General features: G+C 42.7%; 1 protein-coding gene across 3 annotated transcripts; it reads left to right on the forward strand.

The window, feature by feature from the left end:
* LOC123771666 (Na(+)/citrate cotransporter) lies at window positions 1-26,325 on the forward strand. 3 transcript variants are annotated; one of them, XM_069313384.1, is made up of 13 exons: window positions 79-121; window positions 4,756-4,881; window positions 8,465-8,622; window positions 8,707-8,956; window positions 11,503-11,633; window positions 13,067-13,200; window positions 13,676-13,888; window positions 15,023-15,142; window positions 16,183-16,392; window positions 17,008-17,099; window positions 19,349-19,638; window positions 20,112-20,249; window positions 22,190-26,325. In XM_069313384.1, exons 2-13 carry the CDS (start codon window positions 4,860-4,862, stop codon window positions 22,322-22,324), a joined length of 1,893 nt encoding a protein of 630 aa, XP_069169485.1. In that variant the 5' UTR covers window positions 79-121; window positions 4,756-4,859; the 3' UTR covers window positions 22,325-26,325. The 3 variants fall into 3 exon arrangements, with proteins under 3 accessions (XP_069169486.1, XP_069169485.1, XP_069169484.1); XM_069313383.1 differs by having other exon boundaries at window positions 81-121; window positions 4,668-4,881; XM_069313385.1 differs by lacking the exon at window positions 4,756-4,881 and having other exon boundaries at window positions 1-121.
* Window positions 26,326-27,630: the final 1,305 nt, after the last annotated feature.

The raw sequence follows: 27,630 nt of genomic DNA on the forward strand, positions 1-27,630 counted from the left end.
GCTAGGGTAGGCAAGGCTGGGGTGACAGGGCTGGCCGGGCACGCCTGAGGTAGGACCAGTCGGTCAGTACTGCATATGGTGCCACAGTGAGAGGACGGACCGCTGAGGCTCTCATCATCAAGTAAGTCACTACCTCTCCATAACTGTTATACACTTCGTAAATGTTGCTTTCCATAAAGAGCTTCAGAGTGACTGATGTTTGTAATGTAACATGTTGCTTTACCGCCTCAACATTTGTACTTATGGAGGAAAATTGAGCAGTACATAAATTGCTTATGACAAGCGTGTTCACGGCAAGATTAAACATTAATGTGTACCTAGCAACGCTTTCCTTTTAATATTAGAAATATAAGTAAGTTAAACAGGTCATTACCACTGAATGGAACGCTCAAGTCTGTTAGTTTTCTTAAGTAAGACACCAAAAACAATGATAGAAGATTAATAACCCTGCTATCTTCAGCAGCCTCGTCGATGACTTGTACAGTAATATGAATCATAACAGCATTAATCACGTGTAGAGTGTAGGGAGGTGACGCCACACACACACACACAACTGTGTTTCAGGTGCCTGAGCTCGGGTTGTGTTGCGGCAAAATACAAGGGGGCAGTATGTCAATACCGAGCTGGAAGCCTTGGCGCAGTCTGCCCTCCTCTCTCTCACACTACCTCACACTAATGGACCTCTATACCCTACCTGCTGAGGTCTCCATATATTAGGCTCTGTACCTTGGGTCGTACGCTTTGGTTTGGACAAAACTACTTACAATGTTACGTTTGGAAATGGGGTCAATTCAGTTTGTGGGGTGTTCGATTATTAGGCTGTAGTTCTTAAAATTCAGTGAAAATATTGTAACTTAAAATAATACACAGGTTTTATCAGACGGGTGTGTGTGTGTGAGTGAGAGAGAGGCTGTAGTAGTCAATTTGTAGTGTTGATGTTCCCGCTCACGTTCTCTATTGATGGGTCCACTTCCCTGCTGAACTTAGCTATCGTTTACCTACATTCTGCATTAGGCTCTTTTGTTACGTTTTTTCTCTCCTTAGTTTTATCCGTTTACCCTCTAATTTATTTTTGCGAGCTCGAGTCCCTGGATCCGTATTTTTGGTCGCTAATACTGTGTAGCGACTGCTAGGTGAACAGAGACATTAGGACCTTTGCCCGCTTATACTTAAGTAGCGACTAGCTACTTAAACCACGAATGGAGATAACTTCTATATCAGTTTTTCCATCCAGTACATGCTTCCTTATGTTATGTGCTGCTTTTCCATCAAGTATATACTCTATCATAATATGTGTTGGTTTTCCCCTCAAGTGTAGTTTCCTCATTTTCATCAAGTTTCAAGTTTCCCCATCTCTTCTCTTATACCCTCGTGTATGCATACATGTCATACATTCATGGTAGTGTTTCAAACAATACGTAGTAATAATACTAGCCTAGGCTAAGTATGTCTTAGATCGACAGGGATTGATTTTCGTAAAGGAGGCTACTGAACCCGTGTCTGACCCGGCGGTGACTCCTTGCTTCGATGTGGCGACAATTCAGGCTTTTCTTATGCCTTCTTAGACTTAAGCACTAAAGTTATATTATACATTAACAAAGAAAATATGAACTAAATTAGCAGCTAATAGTCCACTAGTTTCGGACTATTATTAAATATATGTATTAGGAATAAGTTACTGATGGACAATATGAATGTAAAATATAAGTGGTGATTCTGTTGGTGTAGATCCCATCCAGATACAACATTAAATATATGCACGTTAATACCTGATCATGGTGGGAAATATGATTGATCATGGTGAGAAATATGATTGAGCATGTTGGTAAAGACGAGAAATGTGGTATTGGTGATGATAGGGTTATTATTTAGTATATACCATTTTCTTTGTATGTATCCATCCAGATACAACGTTAAATATATGCACGTTAATACCTGTGTTATAGAGGCGGTGGGGGAGAGAGGAGACATGTATGGGGCCCAAACTGAGTCATGTACAGCTTACCCTTAACTGACCCCTACACCATCCACCTCCCCCCACCCCCACAAATGCTCCCCATCTTTTCAGTTTACAAAAATGCTTATCAAATGTTTATATTACAAATATTTATCAATGCTAATTCATTTATATATGATAGTTATTATTTTTAATATAGTTTAATTGGTATTATTATTGCGAATCTTATTATTAGGCTAGATGATGATAATGTCATTTAATAATTAGTTTTATCAGGAACAGGAATCCTGTGTATATACTTTAGGCTAGTATCGTGCCCCCCCCCAGGTCGAACAACTGACCCTCCCTAGGATGACAACTGACCCTCCCTAGGATGACAACTGACCCTCCCTAGGATGACAACTGACCCTCCCTAGGATGACAACTGACCCTCCAAAGGATGACAACTGACCCTCCCTAGGATGACAACTGACCCTAGGATGACAACTGACCCTAGGATGACAACTGACTCCCTAGGATGCACCTCAACAACAGTTGCCTAACTCCCAGGTACATGTCCTTCAAGGTCAGGCAGTGTTGCGCCTCGCTGATGTGTGTAGCAAATTTTGTGGTAATATGAAATATTAAATAAAGGTAAGCATTCTTGTCCTTGAAATGCATGAATCTATACATGGGGGCCCCTGTGGTGTAATGGTCGGCATTCACCTCACAATCAAAAGGTGTTTGGGGAGGTTTCTTTGTATCTGATGCCTCTGTTCACCTAACAGTCAATAGGTACCTGGGAGGTATGCAACTGTTGTGGGTTGCATCTTGGTAAAAAGATCAGTTGTTTGAATAAGGGGGGGGGGAGGGACTTTAATAGGCCTAACAGGCTTCCAGTCACCAAAAATGGGAAACGAATTTGACTGTATGTCATTGTGACGTCATCACCACACCGTCGTCCTGTATTACCATTGGTCAGGGGGTCAGTGTGAGCCTCGTGACGTCATCACCACACCGTCGTCCTGTATTACCATTGGTCAGGGGGTCAGTGTGAGCCTCGTGACGTCATCACCACACCGTCGTCCTGTATTACCATTGGTCAGGAGGTCAGTGTGAGCCTTGAGACGTCATCACCACGCCATCGTCCTGTATTACCATTGGTCAGGGATCAATATGAACCTTGTGACGTCAGGGAGTTCAAACAACATTCGCGGCAGTTTAGTGTGTTCCCACGTAGTGTTTTTGGTGTATACTTGCCTACAAGGGGGAGGAGGAAGGCCATCGTTGCCATACAGAACATTCTTGGTCGTCATGGCAACACTCACTTCAGGCCTCCACATCGTAAATCACTTGAAAATCACCTCAATAACCTTCCTTATATTTCTCCTCATATCTCTTCTCTTTTATTCTCCCTTTCCTCCTACCTTTGTTTTTCCATTTTATATTATATTGCATTATTGTCATAAACTTAAAGTATTCTCTCTGCCCTTCTCGCCATTCTTCAGTTACCATCGATTCAGGTAATTGAAACAAATTTTCCATCTCTTAATTAAATTTAATTGGACAGCGCCATCCATCCTGTGGGTGGACATACCGCCATAGCAGCATGTACAACACCCCCCAATAGGAAGAAAACCCGCTGGGTTGTTCATCGTGTCTCTCTCTCTCTCTCTCTCTCTCTCTCTCTCTCTCTCTCTCTCTCTCTCTCTCTCTCTCTCTCTCTCTCTCTCTCTCTCTCTCTCTCTCTCTCTCTCTCTCTCTCCCCCCCCCCCCCCTCCCTCCCCCCCCCCTTGTGCCTTGCCCCACTCTCCCTGCCAGGCCTCCATCACCCCCAGCAGGTGCTCCCCGCCCACAGTGTTCCACACAACACGTGAGGTCGTCACGCGACACCCTCCTCTGTGAACAGTATTGACTTGGCTTTGGCCTCCACCCTCACCTGCCTGCTTGCCCCAACTACTGCTCACTCTGCTTCTCTTCTCTTCTCTTTAATTCTCTTTAATTCTTTTCTCTTCTATGTAAATATATTCATAAATTTACTGAGTTAACGGACCTTCACATTGTGGGGTTTACTAGGTTTGTCCAATATCTAGTTGTTGTGGGAATATGTTCCAAATACCATCACACGGAGAATGAATGATGGCTGTAGTTGTGATGTTCTCTAGAGTGGTACCGCCAAAGTAACGCTGCCGCTGACTGACGCTCTTGTGTTGTAATTTGCGTCATCGGGTTATCTTGAGATGATTTCGGGGCTTTAGTGTCCCCGCGGCCCGGTCTTCGACCAGACCTCCACCCCCAGGAAGCAGCCCGTGACAGCTGACTGACACCCAGGTACCTATTTTACTGCTAGGTAACAGGGGCATAGGGTGAAAGAAACTCTGCCCATTGTTTCTCGCCGGCGCCTGGGATCGAACCCAGGACCACAAGATCACAAGTCCAGCGTGCTATCTGCTCGGCCGACCGGCTCCCGTTGTTCACAAAGTTGGGTCAGGTTGGGAACCTTGAGGACGTTGGTCTTGTAACTAGCAGTAAGGCCGCGGCGATCTCTCTTGTTGAAAATGCTGATGAACTAATAGGTCAAATGCAAGATTTCATCGACAGTTTTTGAATTTGTATGCATGATGTGTTTCCATGTTTGGAAACATATCATACATACGGCTGTTTGAATTATTAATGTTTATATATTGGAACACCCAATGTAATCTCTAATTACATCATTTCTTACGCCAAGAAACCTCTCCTTACTGATCTACTGGTCCGTCTGGTAGTGTGTGACGCTCTTAGGCTACAGCCAATATTATGAAGAATGTTGTCAACAGCTCCCACGATGCTCGCACCACCGACTCTGCATCTCCTCCACCACCTTCCTGGTCCCTCTTGGTCTAGAGAGGGCTGAAGGCCTACCAACCTCCGGAGAGCTATTATGGCCAACACAAAAGCCAACAGCAAGTATACTTTAGTAAATTTGTATTTCTCGCTGCATATACACCGAGGAATAGGATAAATTTCGGTGTACGTATCCCCTTGCTAGTGTTTATATTTGTGACCACAGAGGGACTGGTGGTATATCTGGCGCAGTGAGTCCACCTGCAGGTGTATATTGTGCAGTGAGTCCACCTGCAGGTGTATATTGTGCAGTGAGTCCACCTGCAGGTGTATATTGTGCAGTGAGTCCACCTGCAGGTGTATATTGTGCAGTGAGTCCACCTGCAGGTGTATATTGTGCAGTGAGTCCACCTGCAGGTGTATATTGTGCAGTGAGTCCACCTGCAGGTGTATATTGTGCAGTGAGTCCACCTGCAGGTGTATATTGTGCAGTGAGTCCACCTGCAGGTGTATATTGTGCAGTGAGTCCACCTGCAGGTGTATATTGTGCAGTGAGTCCACCTGCAGGTGTATATTGTGCAGTGAGTCCACCTGCAGGTGTGTCTCGCACAGTGAGTTCACCTGCAGGTGTATATTGTGCAGTGAGTCCACCTGCAGGTGTATATTGTGCAGTGAGTTCACCTACAGGTGTATATTGTGCAGTGAGTCCACCTGCAGGTGTGTCTCACACAGTGAGTCCACCTGCAGGATATTCACTGATGTGCCGTTAGTGATTGCAACTTGGCGACCGATGAGCTTCATGGTGCTGTCATCTCTTTTGTGTAAGTGTGTGTCTGGGTGTTGTCCTCAGCGTTGTGTAAGTGTGTGTCAGGGTGTTGTCCTCAGCGTTGTGTAAGTCTGTGTCAGGGTGTTGTCCTCAGCGTTGTGTAAGTGTGTGTCAGGGTGTTGTCCTCAGCGTTGTGTAAGTCTGTGTCAGGGTGTTGTCCTCAGCGTTGTGTAAGTCTGTGTCAGGGTGTTGTCCTCAGTGTTGTGTAAGTCTGTGTCAGGGTGTTGTCCTCAGCGTTGTGTAAGTCTGTCTGGGTGTTGTCCTCAGCGTTGTGTAAGTCTGTGTCAGGGTGTTGTCCTCAGCGTTGTGTAAGTGTGTGTCAGTGTGTTGTCCTCAGCGTTGTGTAAGTCTGTGTCAGGGTGTTGTCCTCAACGTTGTGTACGTCTATACTGTAGAGGCAAGGACTATAGAGACAAATAGAGATTGTACAGACAAATAATTTAAGTTTAAAAATAAAATATTACAAAAAACGGAAGGGAAGGGAAAGTGAGTTGTTTTATTACTGGCTCAGTTGCTAGAAGGGCGGGGTTTAGGAGCTGGCGCTCTACCCAGCATGCACATCTAGGCACAACTCACGCACTACCTAAATCAGGATAGTAAAAACGTGTCATAAATTAAAGCAGCAAACTCGATACTTGGATTTGAAGGCAGGGAGGTGGGACGCAGGAGCTGAATCTCGACTATGAAGCACAGATAAGCGAGTGCACAAAAGGAAACTGGCTATAAGGAGGTTACAGTCAGGAGTAAGTATATAAGAGCAGTTATTGTAGGAAACATCACCCCCCTCCTAACACCCTCCGGCGTTACGCAGTAATTCAGGAAAGTGGCTCTTAAAATTTTTTATTGATTGCCAGTTGAACTTAATGTATTCTTAACTGGGGTACGAACACACCACGTGTGTGTGTGTGTGTGTGTGTGTGTGTGTGTGTGTGTGTGTGTGTGTGTGTGTGTGTGTGTGTGTTTACTATTTGTATCTGCAGAATCGAACTATTAGCTCTTGAACTCCGCCTTTTTAACCAATCTATTTGTCCTCTATTATGTCTACTACATATATATTTCTCTCAAACAAACGCACACATACATACTCCTGGAAGCAGCCCGTAGCAGCTGTCTAACTCTCAGGTACTTATTTACTGCAACCCTTCTTCCTGTTTTGGCAGTACCTATAGTAACGACGATTTAATTGCTGCACAGAGTAAAGGGTTTCGAATCTCCTTTGTATGAATACCATTACACATAAATATAACCCGATCATAATGACACAGACATTGCAGCCAAATTAGCGTGTAACAAAGATGAAGTTGAATTAGACCCAGGTATCCCCACCTCTGCTGTCAAATCTATATTGTTCCTAACATTCAGGTCTGATAGGAGAGAAATTACTGACTCCCAACGACCTGAAAACATCAGTATAAAAACTATGATTTGTTCAGATCTGAAACCAATGTTTATGGGCAGCACAAAACGTCCACCAAACTGAGCGTCACAGTGGTTGCCAGGATCAGGTTGGGTTACCGTTACCTGTGGCAGGTGGCTACAGGTGACGGTAAAGAGTGGCTCAGGATCTCCCAATCCTGAGCACTCCAGGTGCAAGCTCTGTGAGCAGGAAGTGGGGCATGATCTCGCACACTGCATCACTGAATGCTCAGTAAATACACCATTCATATCCTTTGGCATGAGGTTCCTGGAGCTTTGCAGTTACTTTATTCACTTTCGCGTTCTTGAGGATATCCTTATATTGCACCCAAAGTTTACCAGTGCAGACTACTGAACGTGTGGCCTCTTATTATTGCCCTCGTCAGTCTGTCAGTTAAAAAACTACTTCATAATTTTTGTATGTATTACATTATTATAATCCCGAAGAAAGTTAAAAATATACATTAAAGTATAAATGTACAGATTTTTTATTGTTGCCGCCGAAGGTGGCTAGTTTATTGTACACCCCATACTCATCCGGTGAGCGGTAGCGCAAAAAGGATTACAAAAGGTACAACTGAAGGTCTTTATCAGACCTCAGCGGAGAATATTTCATTAACAATTACATCTATCTTGCACACCTGAGCAGTGGCAGTATTGTAACCAATAAGATATATGCACAGAGAAGTAGAACTTCCGGTGTTGAGACCTTGTACTCCACAAATGTCAGGGTTGAAGCTTACATGTGCCCCTGTTCTTATAATGTCACTCCTGGCAGCAACGATACAATCCGCCACACCACTGTACAACGCAACGTTTCCGAGATGTTATCGTACAGCGTTAACATAGCTATTGGTTAAAAACAAAAGTTCCCACGAGCACAGACCAGTCATCTTAACACCAAATGCTTTGTTCGCTCGTAAAATTATTTTCGTGTTTTTCACGAGGCTAATTATATTAATTAGGCTAAACAAAATCTTACTTGAAATATTAAACAGACTGGTAAATAATGCATTTAACTAGAGGGTCAAGGTTGAGGTGAGAGAAAACATGTTTGGCTTATTGGGGTTACCTTAGGCAAGGACGAAGGTGTAGGCACAGTTGCCAACCACACCCAACGTGCTTCACTGTGTTGTTTTAGATTCACCTGCTAAGGACAAAACGTTTCACTCCCAACCACTTGGACTGGACGGTAGAGCGTCGGTCTCGCTTCATGGAGGTCGGCGTTCAATCCCCGACCGTCCAAGTGGTTGGGCATCATTCCTTCCCTCCGTCCCATCCCTGATCCTTATCCTGACCCCTTCCAAGTGCTATATAGTCGTAATGGCTTGGCGTTTTCTCCTGATAGTTCCCTTCATTTCCCTCTCAACTCAACCGAATTATTTGTATTTCATCTCTAAATCCACATAGACTTGTCTTTAAATAAAGAAGTTCACTCTCTATTCTTTTCTCAACTCCAGGAGAAAGCAAGCGAAGACCTGAGAGAGAGAGAGGCGGCCGGAACAGTGACATGAAGACCCATTGTAGTGGGAGCCTTGTCCTGGAATGGTGGCGTCCTATTGTTGTCATCCTCACGCCCCTCATCCTATCCTTCCTGCTTATTCTCGCCCCTAGCCCCGTGAGTAGCCAACTTACCTTTGTCTTCTCCCAGCTACTGTCCTTATCTCAACTCTCTCCTCTTCATCCTTCCTCTTCCCTGCAGGAAGCGCGATGCGCTTACGTCATCATGGTAATGGCAGTGTACTGGATGACGGAGGCGCTTCCACTGGCGGTGACGGCTCTGGTGCCGGTGTTCGCCTTTCCCCTACTGGGGGTGCTCTCCACGGGCGCCGTCTGTCAGGTCTACCTGAAGGATACCAACGTCATGTTCATGGGCGGTCTCATCATGGCGGTGGCCGTAGAGCACTGCAATCTTCACAAACGCATCGCTCTCTTCGTCATACTGCACGTGGGTACGTGACAGGGGAGCGAGGCTTTGTCTGGAGGTGGGAGGCTAAATACTTAGGCTACGAGACAGCCTACTATCCAAGGGAGGGGGAGGGGGCGGACTCAGGGGGGAAAGTTAAAAAGAGATACTGTAGATAGATATAGATTACAATAGACAAAGTAACGAATATCGACTGAAAGAAAGAACGGAGTGTATATAATTTAACAAATTCAACCCTGAAACGTATAATACATACTACCACATACATGCATTATGTATTAAATCTTGTCGGCATCAGAGAGTGTTTAATGATTTACATTTTCTGGACCATTCAGGTTTTTTTCATATTAAAATAAAATGTCAACACAGTCCAAAACACAGTCTTCCTTCCCCAGTTTCAGAGTCCAGCAACACATTCAGTCCAACACCAGTGGCCCTGGCCCTTTCTACCTCCCTCCAACCATCCACAGAGTAAGGCCTAGTAATACTGTCACAGATCACTGACAGTATTAAGCCGTGCCAATTAAGCTTGAAGTAAATAAAGACCATTTTCAATATAATCTTGAGCTATTAAATACAAACCTAAAAAATATCATCAGGAGTGAACTGTCATAATAAGTTGAAGAAAGCAATGAGAGCAAACAGGAACTAGATCTGTTGTCTATCACAATGAAATGTGTCAAACAAAAGACTGGTATGGAGCAAGTAACATAATCAGGACAGTGATAGATGTTGTCACACCTTGAATATGACTTAAGTACAAGTATCTGGCGATCACCTTATATGAGGAAGTAGATCACATCGGGTGTAAAAGGGAATGAGACATAAAAGTCTAGGAACCACTGGGTCAGAGTCGGTAACAGTGACAAGTAACTAAGAGTTTTCTATCTTTCTTGTGTATATTTAGCCGTTTTTATTTTCCTTGACTGCGAGAGTCTGCGGCTGCCTGTCTTGTCCTCTTCTTAACTTCCCATTTATATGTTAATATAACTACGGTCTTTCGGCTGGTATTTATAGTTGTATTTATAGTTTATTTTCTGTTTTATGATTATTATTATTATTACACAGAGAAATGACAGTGACGTGATGTATCAATGAGAAAATCCACAGGGGCCGTGAGGAGGATTCGAACATATGTCCTGAGTTTTCCAAGATGTGTGCTCTAGAATCTAGATGACTAGGCCACGACATGGTCAAAAGAACTGTAACCTGGGGTTCTGCTGAACCCACAAGGATTCCCATGGCTTCCACTGAAGTCGAACTAGGATTTCACACTATCCTCCCCCCCCCCCCATGCACTCTGGCTTTGTCACTCAGTAGTTCTACCTCTCATGCTTCTCTTTCAATACACAGAGAAATTACAGTAACGTGATTTTGGGTTGCAAATTGCAACCTCCAGGTTGCAATTCTTTTGACCATGTTGTAGCCTAGTCGTATAAAGCGTGCGTCTGGGAATACCCAGCGCATAGGTTCGAATCCTCATCACAGCTCCTGTGGATTTTTTTATTAAGTTATGCCGTAGATGATTGTCTGGCATGACAATCGGGGAATTTGGATGAGTAATAGATGTTACCATGTCAAATAGCACGCGGGAACACACACCCACGTGTGTGTGTGTGTGTGTGTGTATATATATATATATATATATATATATATATATATATATATATATATATATATATATATATATATATATATTAAACTCGTTTTTTTGTAATTGTTGATCCACTACCTACTAGTTTTATGTGGGTCAGAATATAGTGATTCCCTCCCCAGAACCAGGAACCAGTGTCAATAAAATATATACCCAACTCCTGCAGAAAGTGTGTCAACTTCTAATGTTGGTTTCTTTCTCGCGTGACCCAGGCGTCTGCTGAACATGCCATTTAATTTTTCTTTTTTTTAATATCGACATACCGAAAACATGACATTTATTCCCGTGACATATAACATGACATAAATAAATAAATATATATATGTATATATATATATATATATATATATATATATATATATATATATATATATATATATATATATATATATATATATATATATATATATATATATATATAGCACCGCGATATATGAGCGTGTAACTACACCTCTGATAAGCACAAGTCGCCCACCACAATTAATTAATAAGTCGTTGCTCAAATTCTATAAGATACAGTAGCCTAATATATGGGTCGGTTAATGTAGCCTAGGCTAAGGGCTACAAAACGGAACACTGACTAATCCGATATGTTTAAAACTGTAGCCATTATATAGAGAGCCAAATATGTTTGAGGAGAGAAGCATACAAGTATAAACTATACGCTTAACTGGCGAGAACCACGAGGTATGTATAAGAGCGGGCATCTAAGAGTTCTGAAGGATGGGAGACATCTCCCGTCACGCAGGGTGCAGTCGCACCTCCACAGATCTCCAGTATCATCTATTGATACTGGTGATGGCTCAAAAGGGCCACCACTTACGGGCTATTCATGCCCATGCCACCTTTTGGGTGGCTTAATCTTCATCACTCATCAATCAATCAGTTCTGAAGGTGTGTATATGTCTCACCTACAGGCCAGAGTCCTCGCCTGCTGATGGCGGGGTTCATGATTACTACCACCTTCCTCTCCATGTGGATCTCCAACACGGCTGCCGCAGCCATGATTGTACCCATAGTTGATGCCGTCGTGCTCGAGCTGGCAAAGGTCAGTAAGCTCCTGGATTACTTTAGTGCTTCATTTCACCAACCTGCTCACAGCCTACTGCTCATCAAATTGTAATTTTTCTTTAGTTTGCAAGCATCAGCCAAGATTAAATAGTAATTTACTTGCCGTTGCAGGGCTGGCAATGTTCATTCCTTCATGTTGTCATTTGTGAAGTAACATCAATATAAATTTAAGCTCTTAGAGAATGTTGGAGCGAGGGTAATTTTGTTGCTAGGCTATAATATGTAAATTCGCCTAGCAGTCTGATAACTAAATATTTTTATGCATAGCTATTTAAGGTGTGCTTGTAAATTAATTTATATATTTTTGCAGTCAGGAAAAGCAAAAAGTTTGCAAATAGACTGATAAGCTTACAGTTCTTTAATGGAAGAGCCACAGGAAATTGCATATTCGAGTTAGCATTTTGCATAGCTTGTACTTTTTTGCATGTTATTCGTAATTTTCCATGAGCAACCAGCAGACCCGTCAAAATTGTTAAATAATTATTATCATGTAGCTTAACTCTCCCGTGGAGGTGAAGGATGATTATTGTTTATCAGACAGTGTGTGTAACAACGGAGTCACGTCTTAAATCTCCCAGAATAAGTCTCTTCGCGGCACGATAACGTCATATGGCAAAGTATTGCTTGAGTATTTTGTAATTGGTAGTGTTGCTTTTTGATTTTATAACTATAGTAGGAGAAAAAGTTGTTATTAAGTAAATATATCAACAGTGAGAGACCTGGGCAGTTCTTTTAAGTCACCAGAGGTTTGGTGGGCCCCATTGGAGCAGGACTGCTGCCATGCCCACACTCTTGACGACTACTCCACGACACGGTCAGAGTCTCACACAATTCTTCCTCTGACCATGTCGTGGTCTAGTCGTCTAGTGCGCATCTGGGAATACTCATCACATAAGTTCGAATCCTCATCACGGCTCATGTGAATTTTCTCATTGATATATCACGATAATGTGATTTCTCTGTGCAGCTTAGATTTTAATAATTTCAAATAAATGTTGCCATTTCTCACGTAGAGAGACACCAGCTAATAAGATGTATGTTGTTTAAGATTCACTACCTGGAACAAAAAGTTCTAAGTAGCACGGGCTATGGTGAGCCCGTAGGTAAAATAATAAGATGTAGTTTTACCATACATATATTGAAAATGAAGTACAAATGTTCAAGTTTACATGCGTGAAAGAGAGCAGTAAATTGACCCTGAACCTGTGACGTCACTATGAACTGTTGCCACAGTGGGCAACAATTATTTTCGACTAGATCACAACATCTTGGACTGTATCTCGATAGCGATAATGAAACCCGAGTTATTAGGTCTTTAAATTTCGTCAAAATAGTGTTAAGAGATTGCCGATAATAGACTTTATGGGATGGTTTTTGTTTTAGCGTAAACAGTATTATCTTTTGTTATAGATGAAGATGATAGAGGCCCGGCGAAAGCAGGAGGGTATGGAACCTACCCTACAGGAGGTCACTGTGTCACTACCCAAACAGAGTTGCCTCAAGCTCTGTGATTCTGACGCGACTTTCACCGACATCATCTATAAGTGAGTCTTCCCTAGAAGGTCATCATCTCGGTCCTTCTCCATGTAATTTTCTCATGGTGAACTAGGTTTTTATTCTGGTGATTTATTTTTATATTTGGTGGAATAGTTTTAAATTATAACCGTCTTTTGTTGACCAGACCACACACTAGAAGTTGAAGGGACGACGACGTTTCGGTCCGTCCTGGACCATTCTCAAGTCGATTGTGAGAATGGTCGATTGTGAGAATCACAATCGACTTGAGAATGGTCCAGGACGGACCGAAACGTCGTCGTCCCTTCAACTTCTAGTGTGTGGTCTGGTCAACATACTTCAGCCACGTTATTGTGACTTATCGCCTGCATAACCGTCTTTTGATCCCTTCCTCTACCCATACCCTCCACCATTCTGCATTTCCTTCCTGCCCTATCTCCCCTCCTTCATCCCTTAACACTAACACATTTGGCCAATATACACCCGGTTTTCCTCTCGTGTTAGAGATGGGACGCCTCAGTTGGACCAGAAGAAAGCAGCGAAGGCGGCAGAGTTCTCGTTGCCAGAGGACGACGAGGACGACGACGACGCTTACGAGGAGTCTCAGTCTGTTAGGAAGATGTTCTTTTTGTCCGTGGCCTTCGCTGCCAACATTGGTGGCACCGGGTCTCCCCTCGGCTGTGGCCCAAACCTGGTGGTGATGGGCATCCTTCAGAGGTAAGGCAAGGACCTTCCTTAAGGTTTCTCTATTACGCAGTGCTACTTGAGGTCGATCTCGAACCCATTGTTGATGTGACGACTTGTATTGAATTTTGTAACTAGCTCATCAAGATTGTAACTTGCTTAGCTAAATGAATTGTGGGGTTCAGTTCCTGAGCCCATTATGTGCCTCTGTATCCCTTTCCACTACCGCCCACAAGATGAGTATGGGGTGCATAATAAATGAACTAAACTAACGCAGTGCTACAGGACATACACACAACAATATATTTCCTTCTTGGAGGCTATGGGTCCCCACAAATGCAGTTCGTTTTCTATGCGAGTTTAAATGGGTTCTTTACAATGATAACCTTTAAATTCCTTCCCCTGTGTTATCAATTGAGTTTTTCCTTTGCATATCTTTACTGTGTCTTTCTGTGTGTTTCCTCCTCCTCCTTCTTCCTTTTGCCTTATCTCTTAACCTGGTGTTCCTGTCGGTGTCTTTGCGGGGTTATCAGGCCAGATCATTGGGCTTCCCTGAGATCTGAGAGACACTGGTGTGACCCCCTTGACTTCCGGTTCTCTCGGTAAGGAGAGAACATGCCTCTCCTGCTTTTCTTGCCTGACACTCTGCTACTGAGAAAGGCCCCATGACGGTTGAAAACGTTTTAGCAATATTTTCTACCTTTCAAATGTGATTTATCCAGCACCTAATTGATCGGCGATTAATGATCGTTTTTGCATGCATATATATATATATATATATATATATATATATATATATATATATATATATATATATATATATATATATATATATATATATATATATATATATATATATATATATATATATATAATTGTGTGTGTGTGTGTGTGTGTGTGTGTGTATGTATGATGCATAATATTGCCGATAAACATCATTATCTTCGTCAGTATGCTAACACCACAATCATCACTATACTATCACTCTCAATACTACTATTATAACCATAGTCAACCCCTCAGGTTAGTATCACCATACTAACCAGGTATTATCATTACCACCATGCAAGCACCTCCCAACTCTGACCTTATACTTTCCAACCAAATAAATAAATAACATATTATAACACCAGTGAACCTTTAGATGACAAGTATTACATTCCACAGCACGTTCAGCGAGCCTACTGACCTGAACTTCGCTACTTGGATGATGTTCAACGTTCCTGGAATGATTTTATGCTGTCTTCTAGGGTGGTGCTGGCTTCAGGTCCTCTACATGTGTTGTGGGTAAGGCTGCTGTTCTCACATACAGTTGTATGTCTCCTATTGTGCCCTATTAAGGGTTAAACTTTGTTCCATACACATTGTGCCATGTATCTTTGCCGTATGTTTTCACATGTTAAGGGTTATGAACAAATCCACAAGGGCCGTGACGAGGATTCGAACCTGCGTCCTGGAGCATCCCAGACACTGCCTTAATCGACTGCGTCTGGGATGCTCCCGGACGCAGGTTCGAATCCTCGTCACGGCCCTTGTGGATTTGTTCATTTGATGCATCACGTTAGTGTGATCTCTGTGTGTGTTAAGGGTTATCTTTCTCGGTTTTGTTTATATTTAGAACGTAAAGTTTTGGACCATGTAAGTTTTTCTTTGACTTGTTACTGACATGCTTTTTTTTTCCATGCGTATATGTTTTTGGTCCCTGCATGTTTGTTCTTGTTAAATACATGTTTGATCGTTTCATACGTGCTTGATCTTGTTTATATTCGTTTGAAGTTCATAAAGGCTTTTATTCTTTGTTTAGCACACTATGCAAAATGTATTAATATTATATAAGAATGTAAAATGTCAAAATTTTCTTAGGCAAATTTCAAGCTGCATATTTCTTATTGGGATTCTATCAAGATCCCATGTTTCCTTGGATATTAAGTCAAAATATAATCATTGATTAAAATGTTAAAACTAGCGCCTCGTTTTATACACAACATCCATTTCCACAAATTTCACTCATGATTTTATCCAAATATCAAATGTCATGGTTACAATAGAATCTGCTTAAACAGATTCTAAAAAAAAAATCAGGAATATTCTCATATTTTACAAACAGATTCGAGACAGTTTCTAACATTTTCCAAACAGAAGGTTTAGAACTTTCTGCCCGAAAGTTCGGGCAGCGTTTCTGCCCGAAACGCTGCGCGTACTAGTGGCTTTACAAGAGTGTAAATACTGTACTATGCTATGTATTCTCACAAACCCAATGTACCTTCTTGTATATAAATAAATAAATAAATAAAAACTCTTCCAACCGAGGTTTGATCATCTTTCAGGAACAACAGAGTGCAGAGGTCGAGTCCAGCCCAAGAGCGAGCGATGAAGACCTTCCTGTGCGAGCACTACGAGTCCCTGGGCAGGATCACTCAACACGAGCTGGTGGTGCTGCTCTCCTTCACCCTCCTGGTGTTCCTGTGGGTCTTCAGAGCTCCTGGCTTCATCCCAGGCTGGGCCCAACTCATCTCCAACACCTTCGAGGAGAAAGTGTTCGTCTTTCGAGTTGTTTTATTTTGGATATCAGGATAATATCAGGACCCCCTTCAAGCCCTTGTTAAGAGTGAGATATTAAACTATATTTTGAGCGAATTCTACTTAGTTAGGTTCTCCATACTCCCATGACTCCTGCCACTGCCATGACTCAGTATGGTGAAGGACACCGTAATAATTACGGTCACATCAAATAATAAGTTTGACAAAAATTCGTGTTTATATTTAACATTGCTGATGTTATGTGCTTGAAACCGGATGAAACCACTTCGAGATAACCGGTTCAGTGTTGTTAAGTCTCACAGGCGTCTCTCACAGCTCCCAACAACACACTTGATCAAGAATAAGCAATAGTTGTTATTAATACACTTCTGAATGTTGTGAAATACATAAATCCTCAAGTCATCCGTTATTTATTGCTTCACTGACACAAAAGCTAAATGGAAAGTTTTTCTAGATCAACCTTTTGGATGGGTAATCCAACATAGTTTTGTTTTTGCTTGGTAAGCTTCTGTTTTTTTTTCTGGAGGAGGAGCAAACATTGGTTGATCTACACTATCACTAGTCAGAATATTTGTCTTCTGTATTAAATATTATCTCTCCACCCCTCGTAGGCTTATACGGGATGCAACACCTGTGATGCTGATAGTATTTCTGCTCTTCTGCATCCCAGCGAGGTCTGAGTGTTGCACAGACCCCAACCCTGGTGAGTGTTACACAGACCCCAACCCTGGTGAGTGTTACACAGACCCCAACCCTGGTGAGTGTTGCACAGACCCCAACCCTGGTGAGTGTTGCACAGACCCCAACCCTGGTGAGTGTTACACAGACCCCAACCCTGGTGAGTGTTGCACAGACCCCAACCCTGGTGAGTGTTACACAGACCCCAACCCTGGTGAGTGTTACACAGACCCCAACCCTGGTGAGTGTTACACAGACCCCAACCCTGGTGAGTGTTACACAGACCCCAACCCTGGTGAGTGTTACACAGACCCCAACCCTGGTGAGTGTTACACAGACCCCAACCCTGGTGAGTGTTGCACAGACCCCAACCCTGGTGAGTGTTGCACAGACCCCAACCCTGGTGAGTGTTACACAGACCCCAACCCTGGTGAGTGTTGCACAGACCCCAACCCTGGTGAGTGTTACACAGACCCCAACCCTGGTGAGTGTTACACAGACCCCAACCCTGGTGAGTGTTGCACAGACCCCAACCCTGGTGAGTGTTACACAGACCCCAACCCTGGTGAGTGTTGCACAGACCCCAACCCTGGTGAGTGTTACACAGACCCCAACCCTGGTGAGTGTTGCACAGACCCCAACCCTGGTGAGTGTTGCACAGACCCCAACCCTGGTGAGTGTTGCACAGACCCCAACCCTGGTGAGTGTTACACAGACCCCAACCCTGGTGAGTGTTGCACAGACCCCAACCCTGGTGAGTGTTACACAGACCCCAACCCTGGTGAGTGTTGCACAGACCCCAACCCTGGTGAGTGTTGCACAGACCCCAACCCTGGTGAGTGTTACACAGACCCCAACCCTGGTGAGTGTTGCACAGACCCCAACCCTGGTGAGTGTTGCACAGACCCCCCGACTCAGGCGAGTATTATTCAGACCCACAAGTCTGGTGAGTGTGATGGGTAATCTCCAGGGACGCTGACTCAGGGGGGGGGGTGTATAACTGTCCCCATGGTTAGGTCATTAACATTGTCATGGTTTGGCCTGAAGAATTAAACCATTCTGTTCTTGGTTTGTTTAAATAAGCAAAAGCCACACCGACGGAGTTATAAACTCCAGGTACAAACATATGACAAAAACATAAAGTAACTGAAAACAAAAGAAAATCGATATCATTATATGCATGGATGATAAGTAATAATAAATACTACACATACTACTCAATCCTAACAGACATTGATTGGAAATTATGTAGATCCCACGACAGATCCTTCACTGTTACGCGATGCCTCCTTTCAGTTAAGTACTTTCTTACCCTACGTTAGTACTCTCCTAGCTACTCTCATCTGCTTCTTAAGTTTGTGTAACAGCCACTTATGCAAAAATGTTTCAAAGGCATCTTGGCAGTCTTTTAACCCTCTCTTCTCTGTTGGATTGTTGTTAACTTGTCATAAAAGTCAAGTAGGTTTGTCTGGGCACAATTATCCTTCAGTAAAACTATGGTGGTGTTTGATTACTAACCTAATTTTATCTATATGTTCCACCGGTCTTTCCCTTATTTCATGTCTGTAATTCAGCAACTCTTGCCTCTCACTTTTTCTATATATCGGTATTACGTTAATAGTCTTCCAGCTGTTAGGCAGCTTGCCTCTCTCAATTGATGAATTAAAGATAAACTCTAGAGGTACGTTAAAGGAACAGTTCCTCAGCATGGTGATGCTTCGATGAGCTGCAACCCGTTCTCGCACTTGCTTACTGTCAATATTGGCTTATTTAATAAGTGCATATGTGACGTACTAATTGATTGTGAATATTTTAGTTTACCTTGAAAAGCGTCATAGAAAACACCGACCTCACGTAACCTTCTTAGTATGTTAAGATAAGCATCTTATTGCTTCTTATTTACAATTATTACTTAACCTATGCCCTCGATTTCTTTTGTATTTTTAGTGCTCTACTATTTATCCCCATTTCCGATTCCTGAAGCTTTGTTTCCTTCTTCTCTTCGTGTACATGCCTGACTCTCATTACCTTTTATTTATTTGGGATGTAGTCGAGTAGCCATCATTCAGACCAGAACTGCAGTTTGTCCAGGTCCTTCTGTAGCCTTCTGCGGTACTTTTCTGTTATTTGAGGGGTATGATTCAATTGTTGCCTGATGACTTTTACGAAAGAATATTTTCAAAATTTTCCGGCTATATAATTGAAGCCAAGATAAATGTAAGCAATTTGTTTGAGATAAACAAAAATAAGTGATAGCTTTATTCGTCTCCCCAGACGACCGGAATATGAAGAGCAGGCGGCGCTTGGAGACGTGTCTGACGTGGGAGGTGGTTCATGAGAAGGTGCCTTGGGGTGTGATCCTCCTGCTGGGGGGAGGGCTGGCCATGGCCGAGGCTGCCAAGGTCTCCGGGCTCTCCGTCTTCCTGGGCCACCAGCTCCAGCACTTCGTCATCATGCCCAAAGAGCTCATCGTGTTCGTGGTGTGTCTGATGACCGCCATGCTCACCGAGGTCGCCTCCAACACCGCCACCGCTTCCGTCCTCCTTCCTGTCATCAAGGACCTGGTGCCCACTCTTTTGTTTATGACCTGTAGGGTATACATTTATCTCGGGGTATAGTGTATGTGTTTCTCTTGGGATATAAGTGTATGTGTCTCCCTGGAGGTACAACTCTTATGTGTTACTCTGGGGGTATTAGTGTATGTTTTTCTCTGGGGGATACAAGTGTATATGTTTCTCTGGGGGGTACAAGTGTATGTGTCTCCCTGGAGGTACAACTCTCTGTGTTACTCTGGGGAGTACAAGTGTATATGTTTCTCTGGGGGTACTAGTGTATATGATTCTCTGGAGGTACAAGTGTATATATTTCTCTGGGGGGTACTAGTGTATGCTCTCACCCCTCCCAATGGATTTCCTTGTGTTGAAATGGAGGATAGAAATAGCCTAAGTTACTCTAGACTTTTAAGATGCATCTTATTGTCTCAATAAACTTTGTGGAAGTTGAGCCACAACTTACCTTGCTATATGTGTACCCTCAGGCGTTGGGAATCAACGTTAACCCTCTGTACCTGATGCTGCCAGCCACAGTCTGCTGTGCCTATGCTTTCATGCTGCCTGTTGCCACCCCCGGCAACGCTATCATCCTGACAGCCGCTCGCATGAACACCTACGAGATGGTAAGGCAGCCGCTCCTATAACTCATGCGCCTTACAGTCATGATAACAGACATCATTGGTTCACCGTTTATTTATTTAAGCAGGCGGCTTGTCAAAGGTCCCCCCCCTATTTGTCCTGATGATTTGTTCAATCTGGATATTAAAATTCAGCAGCGTTTTGGCATTTACGGTTTCGGCAAGTAGGCGGTTTACATAGGTGAAAAAGCATAGCTCTCAGCCATACAGTGTGGCTAGTTGAGCTTCTTACATCTTTTGAAGAAGTTATCTGGATCAACATCCACCAAATTGTTCAGTATTTAGAAGGTTTCAGTGAGATCCGCTCTGTCATGCCTGGTTTGCACTGTTGTTAGCCCTGTGGCCCTCAACCGCTCCTGGTATGAGAGTTGACTTACTTCTTGAATGATTTTTGTTGCCCGTTGTTGGAGTTTCTCTAAAGCAGCTGTGTCTTTCTGAAGATGAGTCTTCACAATTGGATACAAAAATCCAGGTGGGGGACACACCAGAGATTTATACAGTTGAATAACTACCTTCTTTTCCTTAAAGTTAAAGATACGCTTGATTATTCCTAGGGTTTAGTTAGCTTTTTTTACTGCCGCTTGTGCAACATTCAGTGAATGATGGATTCTGACTCCGTGGACCTTTTCTTCGTCAATCTGCTGCAAGGCAGTGTTGTTAATTTGGTAGTTGTGATGTGGGTTGTTATGCCCCACATGTAAGGTCTTGCATTTTTCAATATTAAAAAGCATTTGCTGGTCTTCTGACCATTTGGGAAGTTCATGTTGATCTCTTTCTAAGACTTCAGTATCATTTTCACTTACCACTTTACCAGAAATCTTAGTGTCATTTGCAAATTTGATGATATGGTTTGCAATATTCTCATCTATAGCATTGATGTATGTGATAAAAAGGGTTCGCCCCAAAATGGACTCTTGTGATACTCCACTTACCACATTTCTCCAGTCAGATTCATTTCCTTTTAGCACGACCCTTTGTTTTCCTTCTCCATTCTACCATTTATTCCATGAGCCTGTAATTTCCTTGCTTGTCTTTAATGTGGTACCTTGTCCAAATCTTTAACGGAGTTCACCATATATACTACATCTACCGGGAGTTCTTTGTCTGAATAACTGGTTACCATTTCCAAAAATGTGAGCAGGTTTGTAAGGCAGGAACTATTTTCAACAAAACCATGTTGCGTTGATTTAACAAGATTGTTAACTGTGAGACGGTGAATACAATAGGAATCCATTCATTGAAGTATTTTATATAAATGTATAGTCTTATTAATATTGGTCGTTTAAAGTAACAGTGACTAAATGCACCCTCATGTTCGTGTTCCAGGTATTAACAATTATGCAAGTATATCACAGCAGGATAACTCAAGAGGAAATATTGAAGCCGTACGATGGGCTGGAGCCCGCCTCCCTCAGCTCCTCGGGCACTCCCACTCCCGCCTTCCACACACCAAGCAAGTCAACTATAGTACTTCTGGCTCAGATACTTTTTAGGCCCATCGTGGTCCAGTTGGTAGTGCTCGTGCCTGAGGAGTTCAGGGATGCGGGCTGGATCCCACCCTATGGTTGTCCTGTAACTTGGGGCGGTCGGTAGAGAGACGGCCCTCACTTCTTACAGAGCCTGCGTAAGAAGGCCCTGTTGCGATGCCCAATAACTTGCACCATTCCCGGTGGTTTTTCTCTTTTAGATTCAGCAGCTCGGAACAAAAAGTTCCAAGTAGCAGAGCTTATGGTAAGCCCTTAGTGGACTTACTTGACACAGGAGCGGTGTTGTGTGCAAGTTGTTGGACGTCGCTGCTCTCCTTGGACCTCGTGCAGTGTTCCGGCATCCACGGTGCTGCCTCAATATTTGCTCATACATATATGACGTTGTTGTTGTTGTGATTACATTGTTGAGGGTAACTACAGTGTAGTATGGTGTTACAGATGCGGGCAGGACTGGTGATGAACGTGCTGTGTGTCCTGGTCATCACCATCATGATCAACACACTCGGGGTCATCATTTTCGACCTCAACAACATTCCTTCATGGGTCAACTCCTCTACCGCTGCTGTGTTATGAATTCCTGTATCAGGGATGTATTGTTCTTATCCACTGTTATCTCAGTCCCGTCCTTCACCTGCTGTAGCCCTTGTTATGCAGCACATCACATGGGGTCACGTGACTACACATCTCTACTCCTGAGTGTGGACACATTACTGCGAGACATGAGTCACGTGACTACACATCTCTACCCCTGAGTGTAGACACATTACTGCGAGACATGAGTCACGTGACTACACATCTCTACTCCTGGAGTGTGAACACATCACCTGCATTACTCATATCGTCTTAAGAAAACTAGAAAAGAATTTCAGCACAACCATATACGTCTTGAACTTGCTTGTAGGAAAGTAATTTATGTGTGCTGTAATCCCGTCAGCTACTCCTCTGAGACAGATGTAGACATTAACACATGTTCACATATGTAGAAGTATATTAATCTGACAGTAATGTCAGCCGTAAACGTAGGAGTCTTCGCTACAACCATCTCACTACTTCTAACCATCTTATCCACAAGTTTTGTAGACCTTCACCACCACAATTTGTACCTCAGCTAACCTTAAAAATATAGCATTATACCACGACCCCTCATCTCAGGCTCGCGTCACACACCCCACAATGGCGGCCACTCTTAGAGAGACGCGAGCTGCTGGAGACTGTCGCCACTGTTGTCCTCTGCGACACGTGATCACAAGTGCTCAACACGGCTCTACTCCTTTTGCTCCACCATGAATGAATTGCTGACGCTTTTCACTGTTATCAGTTACATTAGCTACCTCCTTTGCCTTGGTTGAGCCACCACCTGGAGCAGTAGTTCTCAATTGGGGTTTTGGGAGTGCTTAGGTAGGATTCCGTGAGCGACTCGTAGCATAGGTCTTAATAACTCGACTCTAATGCACTGCTGATGAAGTCTATTAACCACTGATGATGAAGTGACTTCATCAGTCACTGCTGATGAAGTCTATTAACCACTGATGATGAAGTGACTTCATCAGTCACTGCTGATGAAGTCTATAAGTAATAACTTCCATTGTATATCTGTTTCAGAATTAGAATGTTTACATTTAATAATTGTGCGGCTTAAAAATTAAAAACACAGTTGAGAACCACTGCTGTACGTATAAATATTTATATATTTATGGATAAATATATAAATATTTAGTTAACAGAGAAAATATCAAAACTATTCCATTCACCTGGGCTCTGGGAAACTCGAACCGTAGACCCCACGTGTGTGAGGCCGAAGCTCTATCCACCGAACTATTGAGTAGTCTTAATAAGGAAGTATAGCTTTGATCAAAGCTATACAATGGGTTCGAACCTGCGCCTGTGGACTCCTCAAGCACACTCTGGTTTAATTGTTGTTGTTGTTAAGATTCGCTACTTGGAACAAAAAGTTCCAAGTAGCACGGGCTATGGTGAGCCCGTAGTGGACTTACCTAGCACAGGAGCGGGGCTGTAACTTGACCTGTCTGGTTTAATCCCATTGTACGGCTGTATTTTCTCCTTGATATATCACCTTCTTGTGATTCCATTGTGTATTAAGTTAGGAGTTTATGAGCCAAATACAGTATTAATAAAGGCATGTATATCAGGTTGGAGGTGCTATAATATAGCAATACTTGGTAATGACCAATAACAAGACACATACCTCAACACACACAGAGATCACACTAACGTGATGCATCAAATGAACAAATCCACAAGGGCCGTGACGAGGACGCAGGTTCGAATCCTCGTCACGGCCCTTGTGGATTTGTTCACACATACTTCAAGCCAACTACAGTATGGCGGCTTCTCGGATCATTTATTTTTGTATCCGAATATTTACCTTCAGTAAACGGCTCAGGAATTTATTTCATAAAAGAAAAGTGTTGAGGAAATGTAATCAATAGTAATCAAATTACAACTACGAGGTCATAGGCGGATTATTGGTGACTTTTTACAAGTTGAATTTAGTATCTACTATGATACGAACTGACGTGTTGAATCACTTGGACTGTGATAAATGGTTGAGTAATTAGTAATACACATAACTGGGTTTGGCAGTGGTTAAACAATTATTTATTAACATTATAGATTTATTATGAGTAGGCTGCAATGGTCTTTCTACGTTATATTTTATCTATAGTATAAAAAAAATCCAGTTTAAAAAGTGTTTTAAGTGGTTGATATTAGTGAAACAGTTTGGTTATTGTTGTACACTGTGAGCCCCGTACTAGCTCACACACTGTTTAACCCCTGATACTTTGTCTTCAGAAATCCAACATTGGCTGTATCTTAAGATTTTAGTAAATGCAAACAAGTGGAGCTCCGCTTTGTAACTAGTCATATGGGTATATAATTCATGAAGTTGACGATGAAACAGCAAAATGTGCATTCATCATGAACTTGTTCCATTCACATATTAGAGTATTCAATCAGCAGGTGTTTTTCAGTAAAGAGGCATTACACAGATTCGTCTACTTGGAGATGGCTGTTAATATGATGTGGCCAATTCTTAGAATTAAAAGCAGTTTCCAATCCACGTTGAATTGGGAAAAAGAGTCTATAAATAATCTATTCTAGCCTAGTGTGGAACATTGCTATTTTTGGTAAACAAAAAAGTTAACTTTAGCTTAGTTCCAGATTTATTTATTTGTATTTATCATTAAGAGACGATCTCAAACACTATTATATTTAATCACATTTTTAGGAAAACTGGAAAGTAGATGAGTGTCCAACCTCTCTCCTCTAAACAACAAAATTCATCATATTATATAACTGATATCCAAACGCTTGTTTCTTATTCTTTGTTTGTTTGTACGTTATATGAAGCAGAGTCAGTTTGTTTTTTTATATAAGTTTGTAGGTAAAGGGAAGTGGAGCCACTTTAACATAACTATTCTTCTCCAACCAATGGGTTCTCTTGGGACATAGACTTAATGACACAGAGTTCTTTGTGATGTATAAGTTACAGCAATCAGTGAAGGTACCTCCTCTTCCAGCCATCACTGGTGGAAAATATGGTAGTAATTCATACATGTAAATGAACAGTGGCATATCATGACATTACTTTATCTCAAGATTCCATGTTAAAACATTTGGTGCTCATTTTTAGGTAAATTATTTCAGTTGCACTATAAATATGTAATGACCGCAATTTGTGTAATATGTTCTATCATTTGGGTTGATTTCTGTTACAACTAAAATCTATAACAGATTGAAGAGGAAAAAGTCTTGTGTGTAACAGTTGTGATGAGTGATGCAGATGTCGTCCAGTTCCCACGGTGTGAACCTTCTCTTCCCCATCCCCACACTTTCTGCCCCAACCCTTCCTCGTGACAGCTCTACCCTACCCTAACCCTTCCTCATGACAGATCTACCCTACCCTAACCCTTCCTCATGACAGCTCTACCCTACCCTAACCCTTCCTCATGACAGCTCTACCCTACCCTAACCCTTCCTCATGACAGATCTACCCTACCCTAACCCTTCCTCATGACAGCTCTACCCTACCCTAACCCTTCCTCGTGATTGTCCAAGACACTTTCCTTCCATGTACCCAGGGCTACTATTTTGTCTTTCTATTTAAATCTCTCTTCCATGGACATTCCGTCTATTCTTTTCCGACGTTCTCCTTTTCTCCCCTAACATTCCGTCCTGTGTCTTCGAAGACATTCCGTCCCCTCTGTCTCCCGACGCCCCGTCCGTTCCCACTCCTTCTATTCTGACCTCAGTACGAGAGTTTTCCCCTTACCCTATAACCATGCCTTGGTCTCTAATATAACCCGGGAGGCTCCAGTCGTCTAACCCTTCCCTTACCGTGCCTGGGGTGTCATATATGCCACGGGAGCCTCTACCCGGCCTGGAGACGGATATACCAACGTTCACGCCACGTGTAACATGTGTGTGGCCCTCGCCCCCCTGAGGGGAAGCCGTGCCTCTGTACCTTATATCAGTTGTTCAGTGTCTATTGTAGACACTGTTAATATATTTTTGTCCAACTTGCTCAAGAATAGTAAATATTATACAGTCAATTGTTATTATATTTTTCCCACTGCTATTTCACTGTATTGAAATATATGTTTTTATGTAGAAAAATGCAAATTTTTAAATTCTAAGTTTGTGCATAGGGCCCTCATTTCCTGCATTTGTGTATTTTGAAAGTTACTGTGGTCTTCATTGAATATTAATGCAGAGAAGATGATCTTAGCCAAAATATACTTTAAAGGCAATTTAGTATCTTAAATATAACAAATTGATCTTAATATTGAGATTATAAAAATTGGTTCACGGTAATATCGAAGGGAATAAGATTTGTATTAAAATACAAGTGTATTACACGTCCCTCAGAATTAGCTGCTCTACAACTTGGCACTGACGCACTGAAGAATAGTGGAGGAGTAATTTTCTGTAATTCAAAGTCAGCTCTTCAGGCCCTTAAAACCCCAACATGCAAAATAGATACGAGGAATGGTGTAACATTCATTATAAACATTATTAATGCAAAACGCAAGAGTTTCAGTCTCATTTGTATGGATACCATCTGCCGCAGGTGTTGTCCAGCATGATGACACAGACAAGGCAGCTAAAACTGTATGTGATTAGCCTGAATTTAAGTTGGATATGGGCATTCCAATTTCTGCTGTAAAAGCCGCACTATTTCAGGAAATTAGGGAAGACAGAAGAGCAGTTACTGACACTCAAAGGCCAGAAAGCACAAGTATAAAGAGCTATGACATGTTTAGAATCGATAATTATATGTACGGTGTTACGGTAATCACTTGCCTAGCAGTAGAGCCTGGCTGTTCCTTTACCGCCTATTCACCAACGTATCTGCATGCTTCGACATCAACGACAACAATACGTGCCCACAAGTAATGTCATACAGACCACCACTGTCCACCCTCCAGGGTCCAAGTCACCACCACACCTGCAGTCCCGGCAGGCGACCAGACGCGAACCACTAACAACCATTCATCTGCCGGCCGATAGTTACCTACAGAATTCGCGCCAGATTTGACGTCATGCCCCATAAAAATAGGGCTCGCCGGCGTCCAGACATTCAGAAGTCACGACCTCTCCGTAGGGTGCAGTCGCACCTCCACAGATTTCCAGTATCAGCTAATGATATTGGTAAGGGCTCTGAGGGCCACCACTTACGGGCTATTCATGCTCGTGCCACCTTTGGTTGGCTTAATCTTCATCAATCAATCGTCCAGACATTCACGGGAGACATCTCCCGTCACGCAGGGTGCAGTCGCACCTCCACAGATCTCCATTATCATCTATTGATATTGGTAATGGCTCCAGAGGGCCACCACTTACGGGCTATTCATGCC

Source organism: Procambarus clarkii, chromosome 75 (assembly GCF_040958095.1).
Source record: "Procambarus clarkii isolate CNS0578487 chromosome 75, FALCON_Pclarkii_2.0, whole genome shotgun sequence".
NCBI classification, from domain to species: Eukaryota; Metazoa; Arthropoda; class Malacostraca; order Decapoda; family Cambaridae; genus Procambarus; species Procambarus clarkii.